The 21,821-nt window shown below is 51.3% G+C and overlaps 2 protein-coding genes across 2 annotated transcripts; both read left to right on the forward strand.

The window, feature by feature from the left end:
• Positions 1–576: 576 nt before the first annotated feature.
• Positions 577–13,033, forward strand: SLC25A53 (solute carrier family 25 member 53). Its single transcript, XM_006137451.4, has 2 exons — positions 577–3,965; positions 9,629–13,033. Exon 2 carries the CDS (start codon positions 9,667–9,669, stop codon positions 10,558–10,560), a length of 894 nt encoding a protein of 297 aa, XP_006137513.2. The 5' UTR covers positions 577–3,965; positions 9,629–9,666; the 3' UTR covers positions 10,561–13,033.
• A 4,407-nt stretch (positions 13,034–17,440) lies between these two features.
• LOC102453872 (thymosin beta-15A homolog) lies at positions 17,441–21,253 on the forward strand. The gene is made up of 3 exons (XM_075896710.1): positions 17,441–17,595; positions 19,532–19,636; positions 20,721–21,253. Exons 2-3 carry the CDS (start codon positions 19,537–19,539, stop codon positions 20,756–20,758), a joined length of 138 nt encoding a protein of 45 aa, XP_075752825.1. The 5' UTR covers positions 17,441–17,595; positions 19,532–19,536; the 3' UTR covers positions 20,759–21,253.
• The last annotated feature ends 568 nt before the right edge of the window (positions 21,254–21,821 follow it).

A 21,821-nucleotide genomic window follows, 5' to 3' on the forward strand; every position in this document is an offset into this window, starting at 1 on the left:
GGTCCTTTTAGTTGTTAGTATTGTGCCTTTTTAAGTAAGACTCTCTTCCTCTTCCCCCCGCCCCCCGATTACTGTCTTGCAGCAACTTAAAACCCTGCACTGTAAGAAGTGTTTCTTTTGTATAAGAAGTTGGTATTTGTCTGGAAAGCGTGTATGTTTGCTTCCTTGCCTTGCTTCCTGCATTGAGCTAGACTGAGGATCTGTCCAGGACTTCTGCCTCCTACTTCAAAGCTCCTGCTAGTTCACTGCCAACACATTGTGATCAAAAGCCAAGAGCAAGGACATCAAAGCAGTGTGAAGACTTTCAGCCGCATTTCTGGTAAACTAAGACCTCAATGAAGAAATTAAACTTTTATTTAAAAAATAATTACATAGACATTTTTGTAATTTGTAAATGCTTTTAAAACATGCATGGCATTTTTGAGACTCCGTGTGTGCTGTTACTGTGAACTTGTGCAGCCATAAGATGGTGGAAGACAGAAGAACATACAGCTTCTTTGTACTAGCAATATACCACTTGCGTGGAAGAAACTTTAAACCCCTGGTACCTTTGCTAGAGGATGTAATAGTCTTGTGTCAGAGACTTCTGATCTTCTCCAATTCAGAAGACATGGTAGTTCAGCTAGTTAAGGGTGCCAGTGCAGTTTTGGTTCTTTGCATTCAGTTCCCATCGTGGTATCTGAGCACCTGTTCTGTCCACATACCGATCAGCTGGGCAATGACATTAATGGAATTAAAATAAGTGACTTTAAAATTGTTCGCTAGCTCCTTGTAAGGTTGTTTGCGTCTCACGTTTCATTGGAAGGAGATGATGTTACAGGTAAGTTGCATGACTGTCATAGTAGTGATGTGCAGAACCTTTCTGTGGGGCACAAGCATTGATTCACATGGAAAATGTTAAGGGGGCAGTTAGGAGAATCCAAGAGCTACCTGAGTTGTATTACCTGCTCCCTAAATCGGTAAGTAGGATATAGGGATACTAATGTTAATGCCATTTATTTCAGTATTTTGGATGTTTTCTATATTTTCATGTCTGGGCACCAGCCCCCCTCTGGATGCAAGGCTCCAGCCACCCTGCTGCCAGTGCCTCCCTCCCTGCTGAGAGAGAAGCAATTAACATGTTTAACTGAAAACAAAATTAGTTTCACAGGCATTAACTGCGATTGACAGCCCTAGTTAAAAATATAGCGGGGGATGTTGCTTGGATGAGGGTGGGCCTTGACTGGATCAGAGCCGTATACATCAGAGATGCATACTGAGAGCAATTAGATATGATAGACGAGAGTCCTAATTGCTTTCTGGGGTTTCTCTGTCCGAATGGTAAAGATAATAGATACCTAGTGTCCAAGGACATTTCTCTTGCCATGCCTTTAAAATAGGGGTTGCTGATTTTGACTTGCTGAAGCCCAAACCCCACCACCCAGGTCCAAAGCTGAAGCCAAGGACTTCAGCCCTGGGCTACAGAGCTCAGGTTACCGGCTACCTGGAGCTGAAGCCCTTGAATTTTGACTCTGGTCCCACAGGCTTGGGCTTCCTGGGGTCATGTAGTAATTGTTGTCAGAAGGGACTTGCAGTGCAGCTCCCCACCCCCGCTTTAAGGGGAAGAGCTGCTTCTGAGTGACTAGACTTTAGCAGACAGATTTCTAAGGGCGTGTCTGCACAGCACACTAAACTCGAAATAAGATACGCGATTTGTGCCACACAACTTGTGTGTCTTATTTCAATTGTATTTCGAAATAGCTTATTTTGAAGTTTGGCACATCTACACAGCGCCCAATTTCGAAATAACATGCTATTGCAAGACCTCCCTTAATCGTGGAACAACAATTACAGGGATGCCATAATAGCGCACCTGCTATTTTGGAAAATATTCCAAAATAACGGGTGTGTTGAAAAGATGCAGGGTAGCTATTTCAGATAGCCCCGCTATCTAGACATAAGTGAATTGCATACCACATACTGTCTTTTACTGAACAGCATTGGCCTTCCATGGCTTTCCCCTACAGTTCCTGGAACATCTTGTTGCAAACGGATGCCTTTTGGAAGGTGACATTATACAAGTCCATAGAGCCTGAAACTTGTAATTCTTCACTCCCTATTATCCCCTGTACTCTGGAATAATGGGGTAGGTAATGCACTCAGCAGCAGTTGAGAAATGCTTGTAATTAGGCAGTGCTAAACACCCATTCTCGCAACCCTGTATGAGCCAGGATGTGACCTCTCTGAGTAATTGGATTTTTGCAGAATGATGCAAACCTCAAGCTGTCTACACAAGTAGTGCAATTTGCTACTTGTCGTCTTTTTTGGTAGGATTGCTGATTTGTTCGAACACCAGCTGCTTTTCCTGGACTCTAGTTTCTCAAAGTGACTGACTGAAATTCCACAGAATGACTTCAGCCTCCAGGAAAGGGGAAATTGTTATGTAAGATCAACGAAAGCCTACAGATTTTTCACCGAGTACATAGAGCAAGTCAAAGGAAATAAGCTCTCGCCAAACTCTAATGCATGTGAAAGCTTGGCCTTCTGTAAAAGCTGTCTTTGAGGCAATTCAGTCCCTACTGGTGGAAGGTTTTTCCTCCTTACTTTTGTACTGTATTATCTGACATCAGCTTGCAAGTTTGACCGTATTTCTTCTCTACCCAGCATGTGGAGAAAGTGGAATATCTGAAGTGGTTGGTTTGCGTGCCATTCCTTCTCACCGGCCCAGCATTCCCTATAGTAATTCCCTTCTTTCATTTGAAAAAGTGTTCTGGTCTGTGTACAGAAGACAAGAAAGCACAATCCCATGTCTTGATTACATGTGGAGAAATCCTGTTCTGAGTGTTCCTGGAAACTACCATTCGCGGGCTTTCTGAGCCCTGACAAACTCTTGACACTTGAATCTCATTTATTAATGAGTCGCAGTTGTTCTTTGCTCATTTCAGAGCCAGGTTGTCTCCAATTTTTTTTCTTGACTGTATCTTGCATCTGTCGCTGTAAATTAGCATCAGAAATGAACTGTGAAGCCGAGAATCTAGAATCTTTGTGAAGAAAACAGAAATGCTGTCTCTTCAAACAATTGTCCTGTTTTTGTCCAGACACAAAATGATTAAACCCCACTCACAGAGAAAGCTTGATTGGTAAAACAATTTCAAGGGCTAGTTTTAAAGCTTTTTTTGTATTACAGATTAAACCGCTAGTCCAGCATTCTCAGGACTTGACTAGTGCCAAACCAGAGAAATTTCCCAATCCATAGGAGGTCGATATTGTCTAGAGGCATTACCAACACTTCCATTGCTTACTGAGACCTGAGAAGATATTTAGGGGTAAATGAGTTAAATAACAGCACAGGACACTGAGAGCCAGGACTGGTAGCTGTAGACAAACTTTATGGCACTGTGGGAAACGTGGCCACGCCCATACGTGGACATGCATCTAGCTAAAATCATGCTGTACCATGGATGTTGCCAGGCAACCTTTCCCTTTGTCTTTTATGTGCTTTGTTAGAAAGGGGGGGTGTCTCAAGATCTGAAGTGGTATAAATTGACACATGCAGAGTGTAGTGCTAGGTCCTTGCAGCCCTGAAACTGAACAAAGGCATTACAATTAGGATTTCCATGCTGTGCCCCAACCTCATCCCTGAGCAGCCGCTGGCCACCTGTGCTCCAGTATCCTTAATGTGTTGAGATCCTGCAGCTACTCTTGCCAATGCCTTGGTCCCTAAAACAGCCTAGTAGAGATGTACGGTAATATGTCCCTGGCTAATGCTGATGTTGTATTCCTGAGTAGCAGCAGGGGCAGCCAATGAGATTGTGGCAGGGTGGTGTCTGTGTTAAAAGGATGTGGTAAGCTAGTCTGTTTCTCCGGAGCTGCAAATGCCACAAAGCTCATTCACCATCTGCAAAGGAGAATGAATTTGAGAGCGAGGGAGGCGTGGGAATAGCATTGTGGGGGGAAAACAGAAGCAGCTCGAGGATAAACACAAGGTAATGAATTAGTACAGGATTTCTAAAAGGGGGATTCTGCCTCCTTTTGGTTTAATGATGTTTGGGTTTTCTAATTTCTTAAAGAACTTACATCCCCTTTAATCTCTTTCTATACAAACCTAGGGATGGTCTGAAGTAACCTTATCAGTCCTTGATTTTTGATTGGTGCAGTTTTCTGATTTAGTGTCTAAAGCTCTTTGGGTGTGTTTATGCTTTCCTGCCCCCAAATCAAGCCTTTTGCGCAACAGACGGGCGAGAATATTCAATTTGAAATTCTCAGAGAAAAGGAAACACAGCCTCTCCCAGCCTTTGATGACATTTGCTTGAGGTGAATAATTTTGTGTCCAGTGTAGATTAACTGTTTCTTATCCAGTCATTTGTGAAAGTGGTGTCAGGCTGTAAGGCACCACCACAATTGCTGTAGCGGATTTAGCTACACAAGGGAATTTAATTCACAACAAAAGACGAGGCATGGAGCGCTGTTCATCACCAACAAATGACTGAGTTCCCCTTCTTTCGTGCCGATTTCTCCCCTGGGCTCATTCTGCAATCACTAGTGGCCTCTGAAACGGCTGAGTTGCTGATGGCATTGTATGGGGCCCCTGTTCATTGTCTGGCATTGAGTGCAAATCAGATTCTCACCATTTATAAATAGTGTGTAATGTGCATGCACGCACGCACACCTTGCAGATCAGAGTCAACTTATTGCCCTAGTCAAAATCTACTTGCTCTTTGCATCATCAGATAAAACATGTCCACCTCTGCCGATAGTGTTTGTGGGCTAGGCAGTGTCAACACACGGTTTTATTTGCTGGCTATGGTACAGCCCGTGGTAATTAGCCAATGGGCCTTGTGCCCTGGAGGCCCAGCTAATTGGCAGGGTCCTTGGAAGAATAAACACCCCTCTGCCTACAGGGGAGCAGCTTTGGGGCACAGGGGCTGGACCTGATATACTGCCAGAGAGCAGGCTCAGGATATGGGGGGGGGGGCTGGCATTGCTCTGCCTGGTGCTCCTGTGGGGGAGCAGGGGAAGCTGCCATGCCTCCATCTTGCACAGCAAAAGATGCACAGAGTGGGACAGGGCAAGCCCTGTGCTCCTACCTTGCTCTGATAAGAGTGCTGGGGGAGGACTGCAGGTGGAAGGAATGGGGGAGGGGGCCCCCCAGCTCTGCCCCAGGGCCCCACAAACCCCTAATCCACCTTGGTATAGCCTGTGACGTGCTCGTTTTCTGGACACTGGAGAAGGGACCATTCCACAGTTTGAAGACAGACCAATGGGGGCTGGAGAACAAACGCAGGGATTTCATATCGAGGTTCCCAAGATTCCTAGGCTGCAAGACGGAAGTGGGGCTCTGAAGAGGGACTTCGATGGGAACTGGGCATGGACCTGTTGGACAAATTCAAGGAGGTTGGTTGCCCCATCCCTAGGGGCCTTGAGGAAGGAAGGAAGAGATGCCCAAACCTTCAAAAGGATTTAGGAGCCTAACGAAGCTGTAGGGTTAAAATACCCACTAAAATTCCTAAAGGAAAAAGTACAGTTGCTCCCTAGCAATGTTCCTTGTAAGCTGAGCGCTTGGGCAGCTGCCCAGGACACAGTCAAATGCTGCCCAGTTGACTAGCAGAGCACCCACTGCTGGTAGCACGTGTTTCTACTGGTGGTGCACATCGGCACATAACACAAATTATTCTGCACATGGATGGAAACAATTGGAAGGAGTGTGTGTGTAATGTGGAGGGTGAGAGAGATGCTGAGGAGGAGGAAGCAGCAGGACTCGGATAGGACCAAGATGTGTAAGGAAAGGGAGGCCTACGGGGGATGGTGGGGAAGATACCTGTAACAGATGAGATTTAGGGGAGGTGGACTGAGGGAAAATCGGGAGTTTGGCTTTGTGCTGTTTCCATCAGGAGATGGCTGAGAGTGGCTGGGAGAAGAAAAGTTCCTATCCTGAAGAATGTACAATCAGAAAAGCACCTTCTGTGGTGGCCAGACAGGTAACAGAGAAGTGGGGACTGTAAATACAAAACAAAGAGACGAGGGTTTCACTACCATAGGTCAGTGCTTTCTTGCCAGACAGGATGCTATCGAACTGCCTTTTCTTTAAGCATCTAACGATCTGTTCTGTTATGTGCTCTCCCGTTCGGATGGGATCTTCTTACCAGCCTGATACTACGTTGTTTGAATGTCACCGAGAGGGAAAGAGGATCTGACTTCTTGCTTCTCAGCTAATGGCGGCTGCTGCGTTTTTAATCTGGCTGCAGCAAAGGCCTTTAGGCAGGGCTGTTCCTAGTGAGATGTGGGGCCTGGGGCAACCCCTTGCCCTCACCATTGCCCCAGGCACAGAGCCCAGGGGAACTACCCTGCCTCAGCCCTGTCCTGCAAAGGGCCCAGAGGATTACAGGGCCTAGCCCAGGGTGGCAACAGGGCTCACCCTCCCTCCACCCCCACTCACCAACCCGTGGGGAGCCAGAGCAGCCCAGCAGCCTGCTCCACCCCACCCCCGTTCTATGGGGCTGTGGCACTCTACTTCCCAAGTCGAGGAGAGGTGAAGCACGCCTGGCTGGGACAGGGCGGCATAGCGGAGCAGGCTATCGTGCTGCTCCAGATCCTGCTGCCGCGGTCAGTATGTGTAGGGGGGAGACCCCTACTGCTGCTTCTCGCCAGGCCCTGTAATCCCTGGGGGCCCTCCCATTCATAGGGCGATTGAGGCAGCCACCGCAAGGGGCCCCCCCCAAAGCAGGGCCTGGAGCAGCTGCCCCAATTCATCCTATGGGACAGCTCTGGCTTTAGGCCTTACAATATGGCAACCCTGTCCTTACAGAACAGAGTCCATCTCCCTCTCCCCTGGCGGGGGTGACCTCCTTGGGCCAGCGGAGCTTTTGATCCAGGGGGTTGAGTGTGTTTAGTTACCGACCAGCCAGTGGAGGGGCAAGCTGTCTGGCTTTGTCCTTATCGCTAATGGGAGCAGAGGGGGCTCAGGCCACTCCTACGAGCAGAGCTGTTGAGTGCGTCACTCTGGCAGAGGCTCTTCAAAGCAGACCTACCTGGCTGGGAGTTCCCCCAGGAGGTCGCTGTCTCGGGCAGGTGGAAAGGAACCACAGAGCGAGGAGGGGTTCGGAGAGCTATTTGTGTGGCAGGGGAGCTCTGTTGTAATACAGCTGTTCCCAGCAGCCTCCCAGCTCTGTGCACATGGTCAGCTCTGGGTGGGGGGTGGGGAGACGGACTCCGACTCACCCCATCGCTGCAGGAAGCTTCTGTGTGAACTCTCAGAAGATAAAAGGAAGCGATTGTCACCAAAAGCTTTTGCTTCACCGCAGTCAGAAAAGGGATGCTTGCGTTAAGTCAAATTCCACCCTGGGGGAACTGCCACGGACTTCTACAGAGCTGCAGGAGGCATGGGTTGGGCCCATCGTATCTATCGTATCCATGTCCTTTGAGAGCTGAAGTCTGTGGCAGTGGCTGCATGATGTGACCTTTTCTTTAAGTGCCTTGAACTATGATCTCACTTTCTTCAGATGGTTTTGTATTGCAGGAGCACCTGGCCCTCTCAGGCATGCTCCGGGGATACACAATTGGTATCCACAGCCACAGAAGTGATCTGCAGGTAGAAAGCGGATCACGGCAAATTTGCAAGGTTCTAGACTCCCAGTTTGTGTCTGAATCCGTGTCCACATCTGTGTCCGTACCTGCACAAATAAGCCAGGGCTAGAAAGCGGATCGCTGCGGATTTGCAGGGCTCTGCCCATTGTGCTAGCCACTGGACAAGCAACAGTCCCTGTCCCAAAGGGCTTCCAATCGAAGTATAAGACGAGACATTGGGCAGAGACAGGCAGATGGGGAACCAAGGAAACAATGGGGGTAAAACCCCACTTTACACCATTTACTGTGTGAGAGGCAGCAATGCAGCATTGCCCTCATGCTGGAGGGACGGGGGGGGGGGGTGTTTTCCCTGCTGCTGGAGTGCTCTGGGGGGATAGCCAAGTGCTGCTGTGTAAGGAGTCTCTACACTCAGGCTCCATCTAGACTGGCATGATTTTCTGCAAATGCTTTTAACAGAAATGTTTTCTGTTAAAAGCCTTTGCGGAAAAGTGCGTCTAGATTGGCACGGACGCTTTTCCGCAAAAAAGCCCTGATCACCATTTTCGCCATCGGGGCTTTTTTGCGCAAAACAAATCTGAGCTGTCTCCACTGGCCCTTTTGCACAAAAGGACTTTTGCCCGAACAGGAGCAGCATAGTATTTCTGCAAGAAGCCCTGATTTCAGACAGTAGAATGTCAGTGTTCTTGCGGAAATTCAAGCGGCCAGTGTAGACACAGCCCCAGTGTCTGTTCCCTGCACCATGGAACCAGCGTGGTTCTGCTAGGAGCATCCCCAGCCTCTGCAGGATTTGCCAGTGTGTTCCCCGCAAACTAACAAACACTGCCCTAAAAGCTGAGAGCTGCAGGCCTGATCAAATCCTAGTGAAGTCCAAGGCAAAGTTCTCCCAGGCTCTGGATGAAGCTGAGATGCTTGGATTAGCCCTGGGTGGGGGGGTGGCATATTTAGCTTCCCCAGCACCAGGATTGTGCCCTGTGATGTAACTGCACAGTAGTCAGCTCAGTGGAGAACCAGGCTTCTCATTCCTTCCCCCGGCTCTGATGACAGCCCAGCATGGTTCTGTCAGGGCAAGCTGCCAGTTCAATCTGTTTTGCGGGTGGTGATTCTCGGCATCGCTTAGCCAGTGCAGGAGCAGTGGTCATCTGGGCATAGACACGCTGCAAAATCTTCCATCGAGCAACATGAAATACCAGACCGCCCCAGAAAGGACCATTAGACTGATGTGACCCATGGGCATGATTAGCTCCAGCTGCTTGGTGGAGGGTAAACGCTGGTAACAAAGAGACGAGGGAAAGCAATGAGAAGCACGTTCTGGGCTTGCAGGTGGCTGTCGTGAGGTCGCTGTGCTGGAAAAACACAACGGCTGCGTCTATACTGGGCCACTTATTCCGGAAAATCAGCCGCTTTTCCGGAATAAGCTGCGAGCTGTCTACACTGGCCCTTGAATTTCCGGAAAAGCAACGATGCTCTACTGTACAAAATCAGCCGCTATTCCAGAAAAGCTATGCTGCTCCCGCTCGGGCATAAGTCCTTATTCCGGAACACTGTTCCGGAAAAGGGCCAGTGTAGACAGCACAGTAGTCTTTTCCGGAAAAGTGCGTCTACATTGGCCACAGATGCTTTTCTGGAAAAAGGGCTTTTCCGGAAAAGCAGCCTGCCAGTGTAGACGCTCCTTTTCTGGAAAAACTGAAAACAGAATAGTATTCCATTTTAAGCAGTTCCGGAAATTCATGCCAGTGTAGACACAGCCAACAGGTTTGCCCCCAACGCTGAATACAAAGGGACTGTATTTATAGAAACACAAGTAGGAGAGGAGGGATAAAATGGGGCTGTTGTGTTAGCAGAATGCTAGGTTAAGACAGAAAATCAGTCCTACCACTGACCAAGAGACGGGTCAGTCTCCCAGGGCAGCCTGGGGTCAATGTCTGAAGAGGGATCAGTTCACGTGAATTAGTTCTAGGTAGGAGCAAGCTAGTCGGCCAGATCATAAAATGCCTTCCCCGCTGGCGAACGATGGTGTCACTTGCCCCATAACCAGCTCTTACAGGTTTTCTCTGCCCACCCCTAGTGGCCAAAGGAGGTCTCAGAATTGGGGGAAAGACCAGCATGCGGCACGGAGACTCTGAGAAGACCGAGGGGGAAGAGAGAAGATGGAGCTCCGGGAGTTACAATGTAGGGGCTGTTGCCAGCTTCCTCTCCACCATCATAACCTTCCCCATCTACAAGACTATCTTCCGCCAGCAGATCCACGCCTTCTCCATCCAGGAGGCCATACAGCAGTTGCGCCGCGAGGGCCTCCACCGCTTCTACCGGGGCCTTTTCCCACCACTCTTGTCCAAGACGCTCCAGGGAACCCTCTTGTTTGGCACCCATGACAGCTTCCTCCATCTCCTCACCAGGAACCCTTCCGAGCCTTGCACGCTGGGGGAGCGGTGGGCAGCGGGGTTCCTGTCTGGCTCGGTGGAGGCCTTAGTCCTGAACCCCTTTGAGCGGGTCCAGAACGTCCTCCAGGACGGACGGAAAGATGCCAGGTTCCCAAACATCCGCAGCATCCTGCAGGAATTCAACTCGTACGGTCCGAAGGAAAGGCTGGTCGTGGGCTACTACCGTGGCCTCAGCCCCGTGCTGCTGCGGAACAGCCTGGGCAGCGCGCTCTACTTCTCCTTTAAGGATCCCCTCCGGGACAGCCTGGCTGCCAGGGGCTTGCCTAGCTGGCTGCCTGCCCTGGTGTCCGGCAGTGTTAACGGGACGGTGACTTGCCTGCTGTTGTACCCGCTGAGCGTCCTCGTGGCCAACATACAGTCGCAGGTTGGGGGGAGGGATCTTCTCAGCCTGCGGGAGTCTGCGTGGTCCGTCTGGGAGTCGCATGGGAGGAAGCTGACTCTTCTCTACCGGGGTGGCTCCCTCCTGGTCCTCCGGTCCTGTCTGACATGGGGTCTCACCACCGCCATCCATGACTTCCTGAGAGAGAACGCAGCGCACAGGTCCCAGGTGGCGTGAGGGGAGAGGCCAGAGAGCCACTGGCCCTGGCACGTCTAGCCCCATGTCTTAGGGCCATGAGGACTTGGCGTGGGGGGGAGGCTTTGAAGCTCAGTCAATAAAACTTTAGCACACAAGCTAAACCTCCAGCCTCCAGGTCAAAGGTCGTTTCCTCAGGCCATACTTTCAAAACCAAGGGGCAACTTTGGTTAAGTCATTTCCCTCCCCTGCCCCATCAGAACATTGCTTGGCTGGTTTTTAAACCTGGACTTTTCTGTGGCCAAATGGAGAGAGCCCAACCTCGCCTGCTGTAGGCTGATCTGACCGCATGGTTATGGGGCGAGGGTGCTCTAAGCGGCTCAGCACAGGAAGGGGAGTCAGGGAGCAGGATTCTGTTCCTAGCTATGCTACTGTGGCCTCGTAATGACATTTACTATCATCTGAAGAAGTGGGCTGTGCCCACGAAAGCTCATGATCCCATCTGCATGTTTTGTTCATCTTTAAAGTGCTACCAGACTAATTGGTTTTTAAATGTATCCTGAACAAACTAACTCAGCTACCCCCTGAAGCATCCACTATCGTGTGCCTCCTCTTTAAAAATGGAGATAGTCTTATTTCCCTGTTCAAAGTGCTTTAAGAGCACAGGTGGAAAGTGTTACAGAACGGCCGTGCGTTCACCATCGCTGAAACAGGCACTGTCCTTCTAAGATTTCCACTACTGCACGTTTGTCTCCTTAAGCACCCAGCTGCGCTAAGCCCTAGAAGCTGTTTTATTGTGGATTTGCACTGGTGCCTCTGGTTAGCTCAAATGCTGAGGCTCTGGGGAAGCGGGGCAGGTGGGCTGAGGTGGAGAACTAGGCCATGCAGATTAAGTATTCATAAAAGGAAGAAGCTCACAGAGCTACTTGAAGGAGGCTGACTTCTACTGGGGGCAAAGCAGAGATTCGGGATTGGATTCGGGATTCACAGGCTAATCTTTCTGGAAGTGGTAGACTCCTGACTGAATTCCTGGCTCCACTGTAGTCAATGGGAATTTGAGGGCCAGGATTTCAGGCCAAGTATGTTTTCATTCTCAGCTCAGGTAGTTACAGAGACAGCTGGGGGGAAGGTTATGGTCACAGCCGCGTTCTGCAAGCTTTCATGATACTTCCAGAGTTCAGAGCTGGGCTTGGCACAGAACCATTCCTGCTGTAAGTGAACGATAATCTGCCTCTAACTGCCCGGGTGTGCCCATGATGCTGCTAGATCTGTCTGTCTTTGGCAGTACTGACGCGACGGCATTGATGACTCCCTTGCTACAGTAGGCGTGGGGGCCCTGCAGCAGTTCCCCCTCTTCTGAGAGTTTCCAGGCAGAGGCCACTGAATGTGCCAGCTTCCATCCTGACCTCGCTCCTGTTCAACTTGTGGGCATGTTGGCTGGGAGATGGCGTGAGGCCGTGCCTTGCTGTGGCACTAGAATGTGGATCTGCCCAGGAGAGCACGAGGGCAGAGTATGCACTGAAGAGGTGAGAACTGATGCAGGAGAATTCCTTGAGGCCGGAGCTGTAATGCAAAGTCAAATGAATTATTTTGTTAGCTGGATTCAACCCAAGACCCTTTAGGCCTGATTCAGCTCAGATGCAAGCAGCTGCAACTCCACTGAAGTCAGGGGCAAATGTATGTAAGGGGCCTAGCTCCAGAAAGCAGGGTGACCCAAGTCCTCAAAAGTACTTAAGTGCTAGTGAGTTAGGCACCTATGTCCATGAGAGTCTGCGCCAGCGACTCAGTTGTCAGATACTTTTACTGAGCTATTGCATCAACAACAGGATGGGTGAGACACGATTCAGTGTTTGACTCAGCCTGTGAACTCTGTCTCTGCCTGTCTGATTTCCTGTTAGGTTCCTGAGTAGCCACAAGACGACACTGTACCTTGTGCTTTGTGGGTTTAGAGGATGTTTCACTCTTCACCTGAAATGACATAACACTGCATCTGTATTAGTGCACTTGGTTCTTTTAAGTAAGACTCCTAACAAAATTCTTGAACTCTCCTTCCTGGAGCATTGTGGGTTAGCGGTTCCATTACAAGTGACTGAGTAAATTGAAGACACAGAGGCTAGGTCTACACTATGGAGTTTTTGTGCAAAAACTCACTGTGTCCACACCTCAAGCGCGTTTTTGCGCAAGTAAAACGACAGAACAGAGGGGTTTTTCCGGCGTAGGTATTCCTCTTTCTATGAGGAATAACTCCTTTTTGTGCAAGAGCTCTTGTGCAAAAAGGCATGTGTGGATGGGAAAGAGGGTTTTTTTGTGCAAAAAGAGACAATTGAAAAAAGCACAGGTGCCCTGGTGGCGAGTCTGTAAATAGCAATCAGTGTTTCATTTTGAGAGAGCGTCCTTGCAGTCTGGATGCTCTCTTGTGCAAAAGCGCATCAAATTTTTTATGCGCTTTTGCAGCGTGGACGCGCTCTTGTGCAAGAAGTTTTTGCGGAAGATCTCTTCCGCAAAAAGCTTCTTGTGCAGGAAGCCTGCAGTGTAGACATAGAGGCTACGTCTACACTGGCTCCTTTTTCAAAAGGGGCATGCTAATTTTAAACTTCGGAATAGGGAAATCCACGGGGGATTTAAATATCCCCCGCGGGATTTAAATAAAGATGTCCGCCGCTTTTTTCCGGCTTGGGGAAAAGCCGGAAAAAAGCGTCTAGACTGGCCCGATCCTCCGGAATAAAGCCCTATTCCGGAGGATCTCTTATTCCTACTTCAAAGTCTAGACACTTTTTTCCGGCTTTTCCCCAAGCCGGAAAAAAGCGGCGGACATCTTTATTTAAATCCCGCGGGGGATATTTAAATCCCCCGCAGATTTCCCTATTCCGAAGTTTAAAATTAGCATGCCCCTTTCGAAAAAGGGGCCAGTGTAGACGTAGCCAGAGAGAAGAATAGAGTTGTGACTTGTCTCCAGATAAGGGCTAGTACACCCGCCCAGCCCCCAGTGGGGGAGTGCTGACTTACAGCTGTGGTTGCTTCTTGTTTGGGATTAAAAGCTTTTTAACCTAATGAACTGGTGTGTTTAGTCCTCCAGCCAATGCTTAGTGGGCGGGGTGTGACTCCTGTGCTGTATTTATGGGGCTTACTTGGCATAATCATGTTGGGGAGATTCTAAACATTCATTACAAAAATAAAGTAAGTTACTCGTCCTCCTGACTACAGCGAACCTTCCGACTGTGAGCTGAGTGTACGTGGGGGCAGGTTAATTGCATGAGTCTATAGACAGCCTAAAACCAAGCCTCAGGGGGAGGATGTATTGGCCCTCTCATCCTTACTGGGAAGTCAGCTCCTAACCCAATGCCATGCCAGTATCAATGGTAACTGTTCCATTGTAGGTTGTTTAGGGGCTAGCATGGGTAGAAGGGGTGGGAGCAGCTTGTGGGACATATAGGAAGTGGCCACTACTGCAAGGAAGGAAATACAGCAGGCAGAAAAGGCAACTGACAGACAGAAGAGGGAAAGAGAAACAAAGGGCAGAAGTAATGGTGACCTCCAAGGGCACAGATGCTCTCACTAAGTGATCCTGAATGTAGCAAGGAACTGGATGAATAGTACTGGACAATTTAATGTCTACAAGACAAGCCCTCCCCTCCTCTTGATCTCTATGCAAATCTCCCACTGACAGCAGAGGACTCCCCCCGCCCCTTGCCCTGCAGATTAAGGACAATATGATGTCCCGAATTTATACCCTGGACCCATTTAAATGTGAATCAGTAGGTGGAGCTCTCCTCCGGGTGAATCTGACAACCTGTCTTGTATCTATACAGGTCCCCGAAGGCTCCTTCTTATATAGCCCATATGCTCAGGACTCCTTTTCACAGAATTTTGCTATACTATCCACCTGGAAATCCTGCACCCCTTGGTCTCTTCAGTTTAAATCAGAGAGGTGCATTCAGCCCTCTCTGTTCACCTGCTCTTTCAGAAGGAGCTTTTCTTTTTAGGACCAAATCAACCCCAGAAAAGCAGTGGCAGTAACACACTCCTGTAAAACCAAAGCTATCCACAAGCTGGCAGGTTGGCGAAGCATCTGCCACAACCCCCAGTACTCCCACTGCTGCACAAATCTGGTACTAATTTTGGACGCTGCGGTTTCTTTCCCAACCCCTCCTTTTAAATCGGGACCGTGCCAAAAAGATCACCATCGAAACAGCAAATTCTCCGAGATGCATGGGGTGCTGGTGTCGTTCCTTGCCGGCTTCTCTGCTCTGCCATTTCTGTGTGATAACAGGATCAAATGTTGGGAGGGATTTCTGATTGGTTTGGTGTGTCAGGGATGTGCTTCCACAACAAGGTGTACTGGCCTTTCAGACTAAAGGGCACAGCTATTCAATCAGAAGAAGAAAACTGACATTTGTGAAAGGCCTTCCTTCCCTAAGGATATCAGCGTACTTAACAAACTATGCATGTGGCTCTACTTAAATGCAGCCTCTTCTGCCTGGAACACGGCAGTCGGCATACTATATATGGCACAACAGCTATATATGGGAGGTGGGAAATTTTGGTGCAGGGCAGCCCAGCTCTTTAGTACCAATCCACAGCAGATTGTCCCTCTGTTCTTAACATCTCATCCTAAAGATCTCCATTCAGTAAACAACAGAGAATGTCATTTACCTTGGGAGGATGAAGGGCTGGGTCTAGCACATAAGGACTTGGCTAGTCTGATTTTTCCAGTGATATCATGCAACCACAGCCCCTGGCGATTTCGGCAAGCGGACTGGGTGTCCAGTACAACTGCGCATTGGACCGTCGATGGATTGTCTGCCATTAACTACCACGTAAAGGGGCTTTAGCTCAGTGTGACAATAGGTTTTGTGTGTCGAGAAGCCTTGAGGAGTCCCCACAAAATACCTTCTTGGTTATTCAGACCTTTTCCCAGTGTTCAGAAAAGTGTATGTAAGTGACTTGGCTGACATCCCAGGTCCCCTCTCCCATTCAGGAGTCTAAATTCCAACTGGTGTTCTACAGCAGTGTTTCTCAACCAGTGGTACAAGTACCCTTAGGGGTAGTCGAGAGAAGTCTGGGGGGTACGTCAGCACAACTGACATTTGGAGACAACTGAATTTTTGTGTTAAGTTTTACAGCACTTTATTATTTTTGTACTTTTTACACCCAAAAATGTCATTGCCCGCCCGGCTATGATTAAGTTGTTTAAACAAACGTGTTACGATGGTAGAAAAAAAATGTATGTGTCTGAAAACTGTAGGTACTGGGGTTACTTATAATTTTTTTAAAGGGGTACTTTATAAAAAGAAAGTTGAGAAACTCTGTTGTACACCTATGAGCTTAGCTGCGCAGCCTGAGGTGTCAATGCACTTGGAATTTACAGCAGGCAGGCGTGGGCTCCCCAGTACTATCCACATACAAAAGGAAGGACAATCGTTACAGTTCATGGATTGAAGGCTGAGAGCGGAGGAATGTTGGAGTCTATAAAGGGGAATTCTGAGGAGAGATCTGTGCATGGTCTATATACAAACACCTTCTCTGTCACTATACACCATACAAGTGAATTATTCACAGTCAGAAGGCAGGGGGACTAGGAGTCAAAGCCTGAAGCTTAGGAGGGAAATGGTTAGGCGTGTCTATAAGAATAACAAGACTGAGGGACAGACAACCACAGAAGAGGTGACTGATACCCACTCCCGAGTTAGCTTATAGGCACCTCAGAACTGAAACACACAGCCAGATCCTCTTCTCCATCAGCCTCTGAACCATATCCCCCCCCCCCCTTTTATACCAACATCAAATGGCAGAGATTGAATGAGGCCTTGCCAGGCACGGCCAATGGTTGTTTATAGTCCCTTGGAAAACGGCTGTCTTTTGCAGTTCCTCTTCCAAGCACAGACCCAATGCCTCCCTGGGGCAGCTCGCCTGACTTCCGTGGGTTACGGAAGGGATGAATGTAGCCCCCTCTTTGTGTCTGGACACTTGAGCTGCAGTCACTAGATGGTGCTGTTGGGAAGCGAATCAGAAGAGTCTTTGTCAGCGGGCTGCGAGGCACACCCCTTCCCCGGCCCTCCCCAGAATTCTTGCTCCCATCCTCCAGGATCCGAGCCGCCTCTGACTTCCCCTACAGCCAGCCCCGTGCCACACTAGCCCTGAGCGCCAGCCCAGCGCTGCGTTCCTGCCCAACGGGGCAAGAGGCTTGTGAGTTTCAGCGAGGAGCCCAGCTCTCCCGCCCGCCTAACACGCTGGTGCGGCAGGGCTGGGCCGCCAAGGTTTCCTGGCCAGGGGATGGTGTAACTCAGCCCCGTTCCGGGCCCCGCAAGAGGCTCGCCCTGCACCTGGCGCCCTCGCGGGCTGAGTGCGCCGTGTCTCCGCCGAGGGGCTGTCTTTGCTCTGGTGGGAAGGGCAGCGCTGCGGGGTTCCCACCGGCGAGTCCATGCAGGGACCCTAACCCGAGCCCCTTCCATGCATGGGCTGCAGGGCTGCATCTGCCCGGGCGTTGCCGGGCTGAGAAAGGGCTCGCCCGTCGGGGGGCGGGGGAGGAGGCAGCCCCGCTGTGTGTGCGCCTGCCTCCGTGCCCGTCTGTCGGCCCGTGGCCGTCTGCCTGTCGGCAGGGCCGGTTTTGCCGCTGTTCCCGGCTCGGCACGACCCGAGGGGGCTGCAGCCTGGGGCTGGCTGCTTGCAGGTGGGGGGCACGTGGAGCTGCTACACCAGGGTCTGCGCCTCCGGCCGGGAGCCTGCCCGCCTGCCTCGCAGCCGCACGTGGGGCGCGCCGGCCATTGTGCAGCCCACAGCAGGATGCAGGCGGCGCCTCGCCCCTGCAGCGCCCAGCCCACGCCTTCGGCCCGCGGGGGAGGAGCGCTTCACCCCGCCCCGGTGCACTCTGGGAGGTGCAGTCCCCTGGCCCTGCGCGGCCAATGCAGGGCTCCGAGCGCGAACTCCGCTTCCCAGCATGCCGAGCGGCGCGCGGCCAATGGGAGGCAGGGGCGGGCGGCAGCGATGCTATATAAGGAGGCGCCCCACGCGGGTGCAGCAGCAGACACCTGAGGGAGGGGTTGCCGTTGTTTCGCAGCGTTGTAGCCAGCACCGCAGGTACGGCGCGTGCCCGCCCGCTGGGTGCGCCCCCCCTTTGTGAGGGGACGGGGGTGCGGTGGACGGGCGCCCCCCTTGCACGCGTAGCGGGGGGGGGGCGGGGGTGCGGCTGGACGGGCGCCCCCCTTGCACGCGTAGCGGGGGGGGGCGGGGGTGCGGCTGGACGGGCGCCCCCCTTGCACGCGTAGCGGGGGGGGGCGGGGGTGCGGTGGACGGGCGCCCCCCTTGCACGCGTAGCGGGGGGGGCGGGGGTGCGGTGGACGGGCGCCCCCCTTGCACGCGTAGCGGGGGGGGCGGGGGTGCGGTGGACGGGCGCCCCCCTTGCACGCGTAGCGGGGGGGGCGGGGGTGCGGTGGACGGGCGCCCCCCTTGCACGCGTAGCGGGGGGGGGGCGGGGGTGCGGTGGACGGGCGCCCCCCTTGCACGCGTAGCGGGGGGGGGCGGGGGTGCGGTGGACGGGCGCCCCCCTTGCACGCGTAGCGGGGGGGGACGGGGGTGCGGCTGGACGGGCGCCCCCCTTGCACGCGTAGCGGGGGGGGGACGGGGGTGCGGTGGACGGGCGCCCCCCTTGCACGCGTAGCGGGGGGGGGGTGCGGCTGGACGGTTGCGCGGCCGGGGATCCTGGGGGAGCCGCTCCGTGGTTGGGGGTGCGGCGGGAGGAGGGGTGCCGCTTGGGGTGAGTGGGGGTAGCCGCCCTAGGAGCTGCTCCCCGTAGGGCGCCGCGTAGCTGTCTACATGGGGCGGGCTGAGCCCCGAGCCGCCCAGCCCTGCCGTGGGCGAGGGGCACGGGGCGGGGGGGCCCTGGAGCTGCAGGAGGGGCGGGGGCTGAGGTAGCCTCCTCCTCCTGTAACCCGGGTGGGGCGGGGGCTGTGGGGAACCGCCCGCCCGGGGATGCCCCGTGGAAGGGCCAGGGCGCATTTTGGCCCCTTCCAGCGCATTTTGGCCCCTTCCAGCGCGCTGCCCTGGTCTTCCCCATTGTGCTCTGGATCCGCAGTCCCGGGGGGGGGGGGGCGCATCTGCCGCCCGCCTTACACCGGGCATGGGGGGTGATAAGACGGACGGAGTCTTAGCCGCGTCTGCAGCCCCCGGGGGAAGAGGGGAGTGCAGCTGGTGCTGGGTTTTAGCCTTGGTGAGTTCCTACGTCTTGCCTTGGGTTGGGTGTTGGCCGCAGGGTAGAGGAGGGGGATGAGTGGGGATCCCGGGCTGGCGGGAGTGTGTGGGGGACGGGGAGTGACAAACGGCTCACGTGGGTTGGGGAGAGGCAGGTATTGATGAAGGAGGGTTTGGTGCTCTCAGAACAGCGTCCCTCTGCACTAGCCTCTTGTATTAAGCTCCTGCTTCTATATCGCTTCGAGTTCCAGAGCCAGGACTGGGGTTTGGTGCCCAACCCAAATCAGTTGGGGCGTGTCTCTTGTACAGATCAGTAACTTCCTCCTGGGCTTTCCCTCCATCCCTGTGCTCACACACATGACCTTGCTGGCTGGATGGTCTCCAATTCCGATAAGAATGACTGACTTGTACCTTATTGCTTGAGGTCTGAGCTGAATTGTAACAGAAGACAGAACTATGTAGCACTTTAAAGACTAACAAGGTGGTTTATTATGTGATGAGCTTTTGTGGACCGGACCCACTTCCTCAGATCAATATGTGGAAGGGTCTGGCCCACGAAAGCTCATTACCTAATAAACCACCTTGTTAGTCTTTAAAGTGCTACATAGTTCTGTCTTTTGTTTCAGCTAGACCAGACTAACATGGCTGCATCTCTATCACTATTCTGAGCTGAATTGTGTGTGTTTAACAAATCATTGGCCCGGGAATTCATACTCTACAATCCGGTGGGCACTCACCAAAGGTTCTGGGTGTATAATTTGGCACATGATGCCTGGGTATCGATTTCCATTGCAGGCGTAGTAACTTCACTCTCTTAATCATTTAGCCAACATGTGTGACAAACCAGACCTCTCTGAAGTGGAGAAATTTGACAAGAAGAAGCTGAAAAAAACCAACACGGAGGAGAAGAATACACTGCCTTCGAAGGAAAGTAAGTATCCAGTTCCCTCTTTCTGGCAGGGCTAGCTGGTTCCTGTTTATCTCTCTATGCAAGGATAACTTAACGGATGGCTAGTCTCGTTTCCTTATGACATTGACGCTAATTCTGAGTTCTCTGGTGGAGGCTTTAAGTCTTAGATGCATGTTGCATCTAGTGCGCTGTCTTGGACCATTACATTTGTCAGGCCACATTTCTGGATTGCAAAATAAATTGAATTGCAGATTTCTGTTGTTTTTGTGGTGTGAGCATCTGTCCAAATGATTGGGTGTCCAGGGAAGAAAATCATTCCAAAGCAAAGGGACTGGCAGAATTCTCCAGTCCTGGTCTGGCATTCCAGAAACATGGTTCTCCTATTAGCATTTTGTTGCGACACAGACTTCCAATTTTGGCTGTGTAGGAGTGTCAAGTGGGAGCGGATATGCTTGTGCTGATCTCATCTCTGAGGAATCTGGCAGACTGAGGCATTTTGATCTAGTTGATGTTCCAATGGAAAATATTGTTTTTAGCTGCGGATAAGATCTGAGCCTCAGCAAGAGCTAGAACTACACTCCTCTGCCTGGGGGATGTTGTCAGGCATCTGAAGTATACTAGGACTGAAAAATATAAGAGGGCTTCTAGCTCTGAATATTCTTTGCTGTTGGAGTCTGTCTGATTGGGGTGGTATTTAGTTCATCTCACTAGGTGTAGAGAACAACTACAGCACACTGAATTCTCGGGACTTGGTATAATGTGGTCTGAGTGGACTTGGGAAACAGCAATAATTCTCTAATACGGATGCTCCCTAACACTGGACGCTTGAAGGCCCAGTTAAGGAATAAAGTTATCTTCATGTGCTGTAACCCGGTGCAACACATTTCAGAGTTTACCTGGGATTTGGATGCTCCTCAGCTGGACCTGTAAGATACTAGTGTATTGACCCCACTGTCAGGTTTGGTGACTCTAGAGAGCTCCTGTAAGGCTCCCTTCATTACAGCCATGTAAACAGCTGGTAGTGCAGCTACATTGTACTGTCCCAACCCTTGAGGAAGGGGAAGCATTAAGGCAGAGAGGCTAACAGAACTCTCTTCTCTTTCAGCCATCGAACAGGAGAAGGAATGCGTGAAGTCTTCATAAAGGGAGATGGCCTGGCAGCAGGAGCCACCACTTAATTTTTTTGCTTTGAGTTAAATCATCTGTTTTTTTAAATTACATCATGTACCTGTATAGAAAAATGCTGCAACTTCTAACCCACTGTCCCACCATGCCAGCTGCTTTGGCGAGTGGAGAAATGTGAGGTCCTTCCAGAATCCCATCAGTAGCCTGACCCAACCCCATCTTTTCTGCTTGGTCACCTCCTGTTTACAGCACTGATCTTGCTCTAAGGCAATGCGGGAGGAGGAGAAGAGGGAAGCAGAGGGCATGGGAGCTCCTAGGTATAGAGACCCCTTCTGCTACATGGTGTGGGGGGCATGAAATTCTTCTGATTTGGCCTCTGGCCTACTGACCTGGGTCTGTCTGGCATATTTGCTCACAGAATGGTGTTTCTGCAGCCTCACTCACAATTAATTTTTGTCTTCCTTGAAATAAAGTGAAAAGTTTATTATAAAAATAAAAAAATATTATGACCTACTCCAGGCCTCTTCCCTGGCTCTTCAGTCTGTCAAGATGCTGACCTTTCAGGAATGTGGTGCCACAACCTGGCTTGGTAGGAGACATGGTAGAGGAGTCTGCCCTCCCTGTTGCTTCTATGCTGATGCTCCCATCCCTGCCTTTGATCTTGATTTGACTTGTAAAGTTAGAGGTTGCTTAGGGTCCTTGTTAAGCTGTGGAGCCACCCTCCGGGCAGAACTGATCCAGCCTTTTCGTGGGCTGAGATCATCTCAGGCTACAGAACACTCCTGCTCACAGGCGATTCCACTGGTAACAGCTTTAACTAGCTTGGTATGGCTAAAGGAGAACTGCACCCGTCTGTGTCCCCAATCTTGCCTCCTGTGTAGTCTGGCTTGGCTGGGGTCAGGGGAATGGGACTAGGCCACTACTTTTTCCTTTACCTGCTTCTGCTCCCAGTTCCTTTGTTCCTCTGCTAACTCTACAAGCAGCAAGGAAATAGTGATGTTACCATCTGCCTGGGTAATAAACACCGTCCTGGAGCTAGTGAGGGTGGGGGAGAATACCTCTTGGCGCTATCATTAAGTCA

This window comes from Pelodiscus sinensis, chromosome 13 (assembly GCF_049634645.1).
Source record: "Pelodiscus sinensis isolate JC-2024 chromosome 13, ASM4963464v1, whole genome shotgun sequence".
In the NCBI taxonomy this organism is placed as follows: Eukaryota; Metazoa; Chordata; order Testudines; family Trionychidae; genus Pelodiscus; species Pelodiscus sinensis.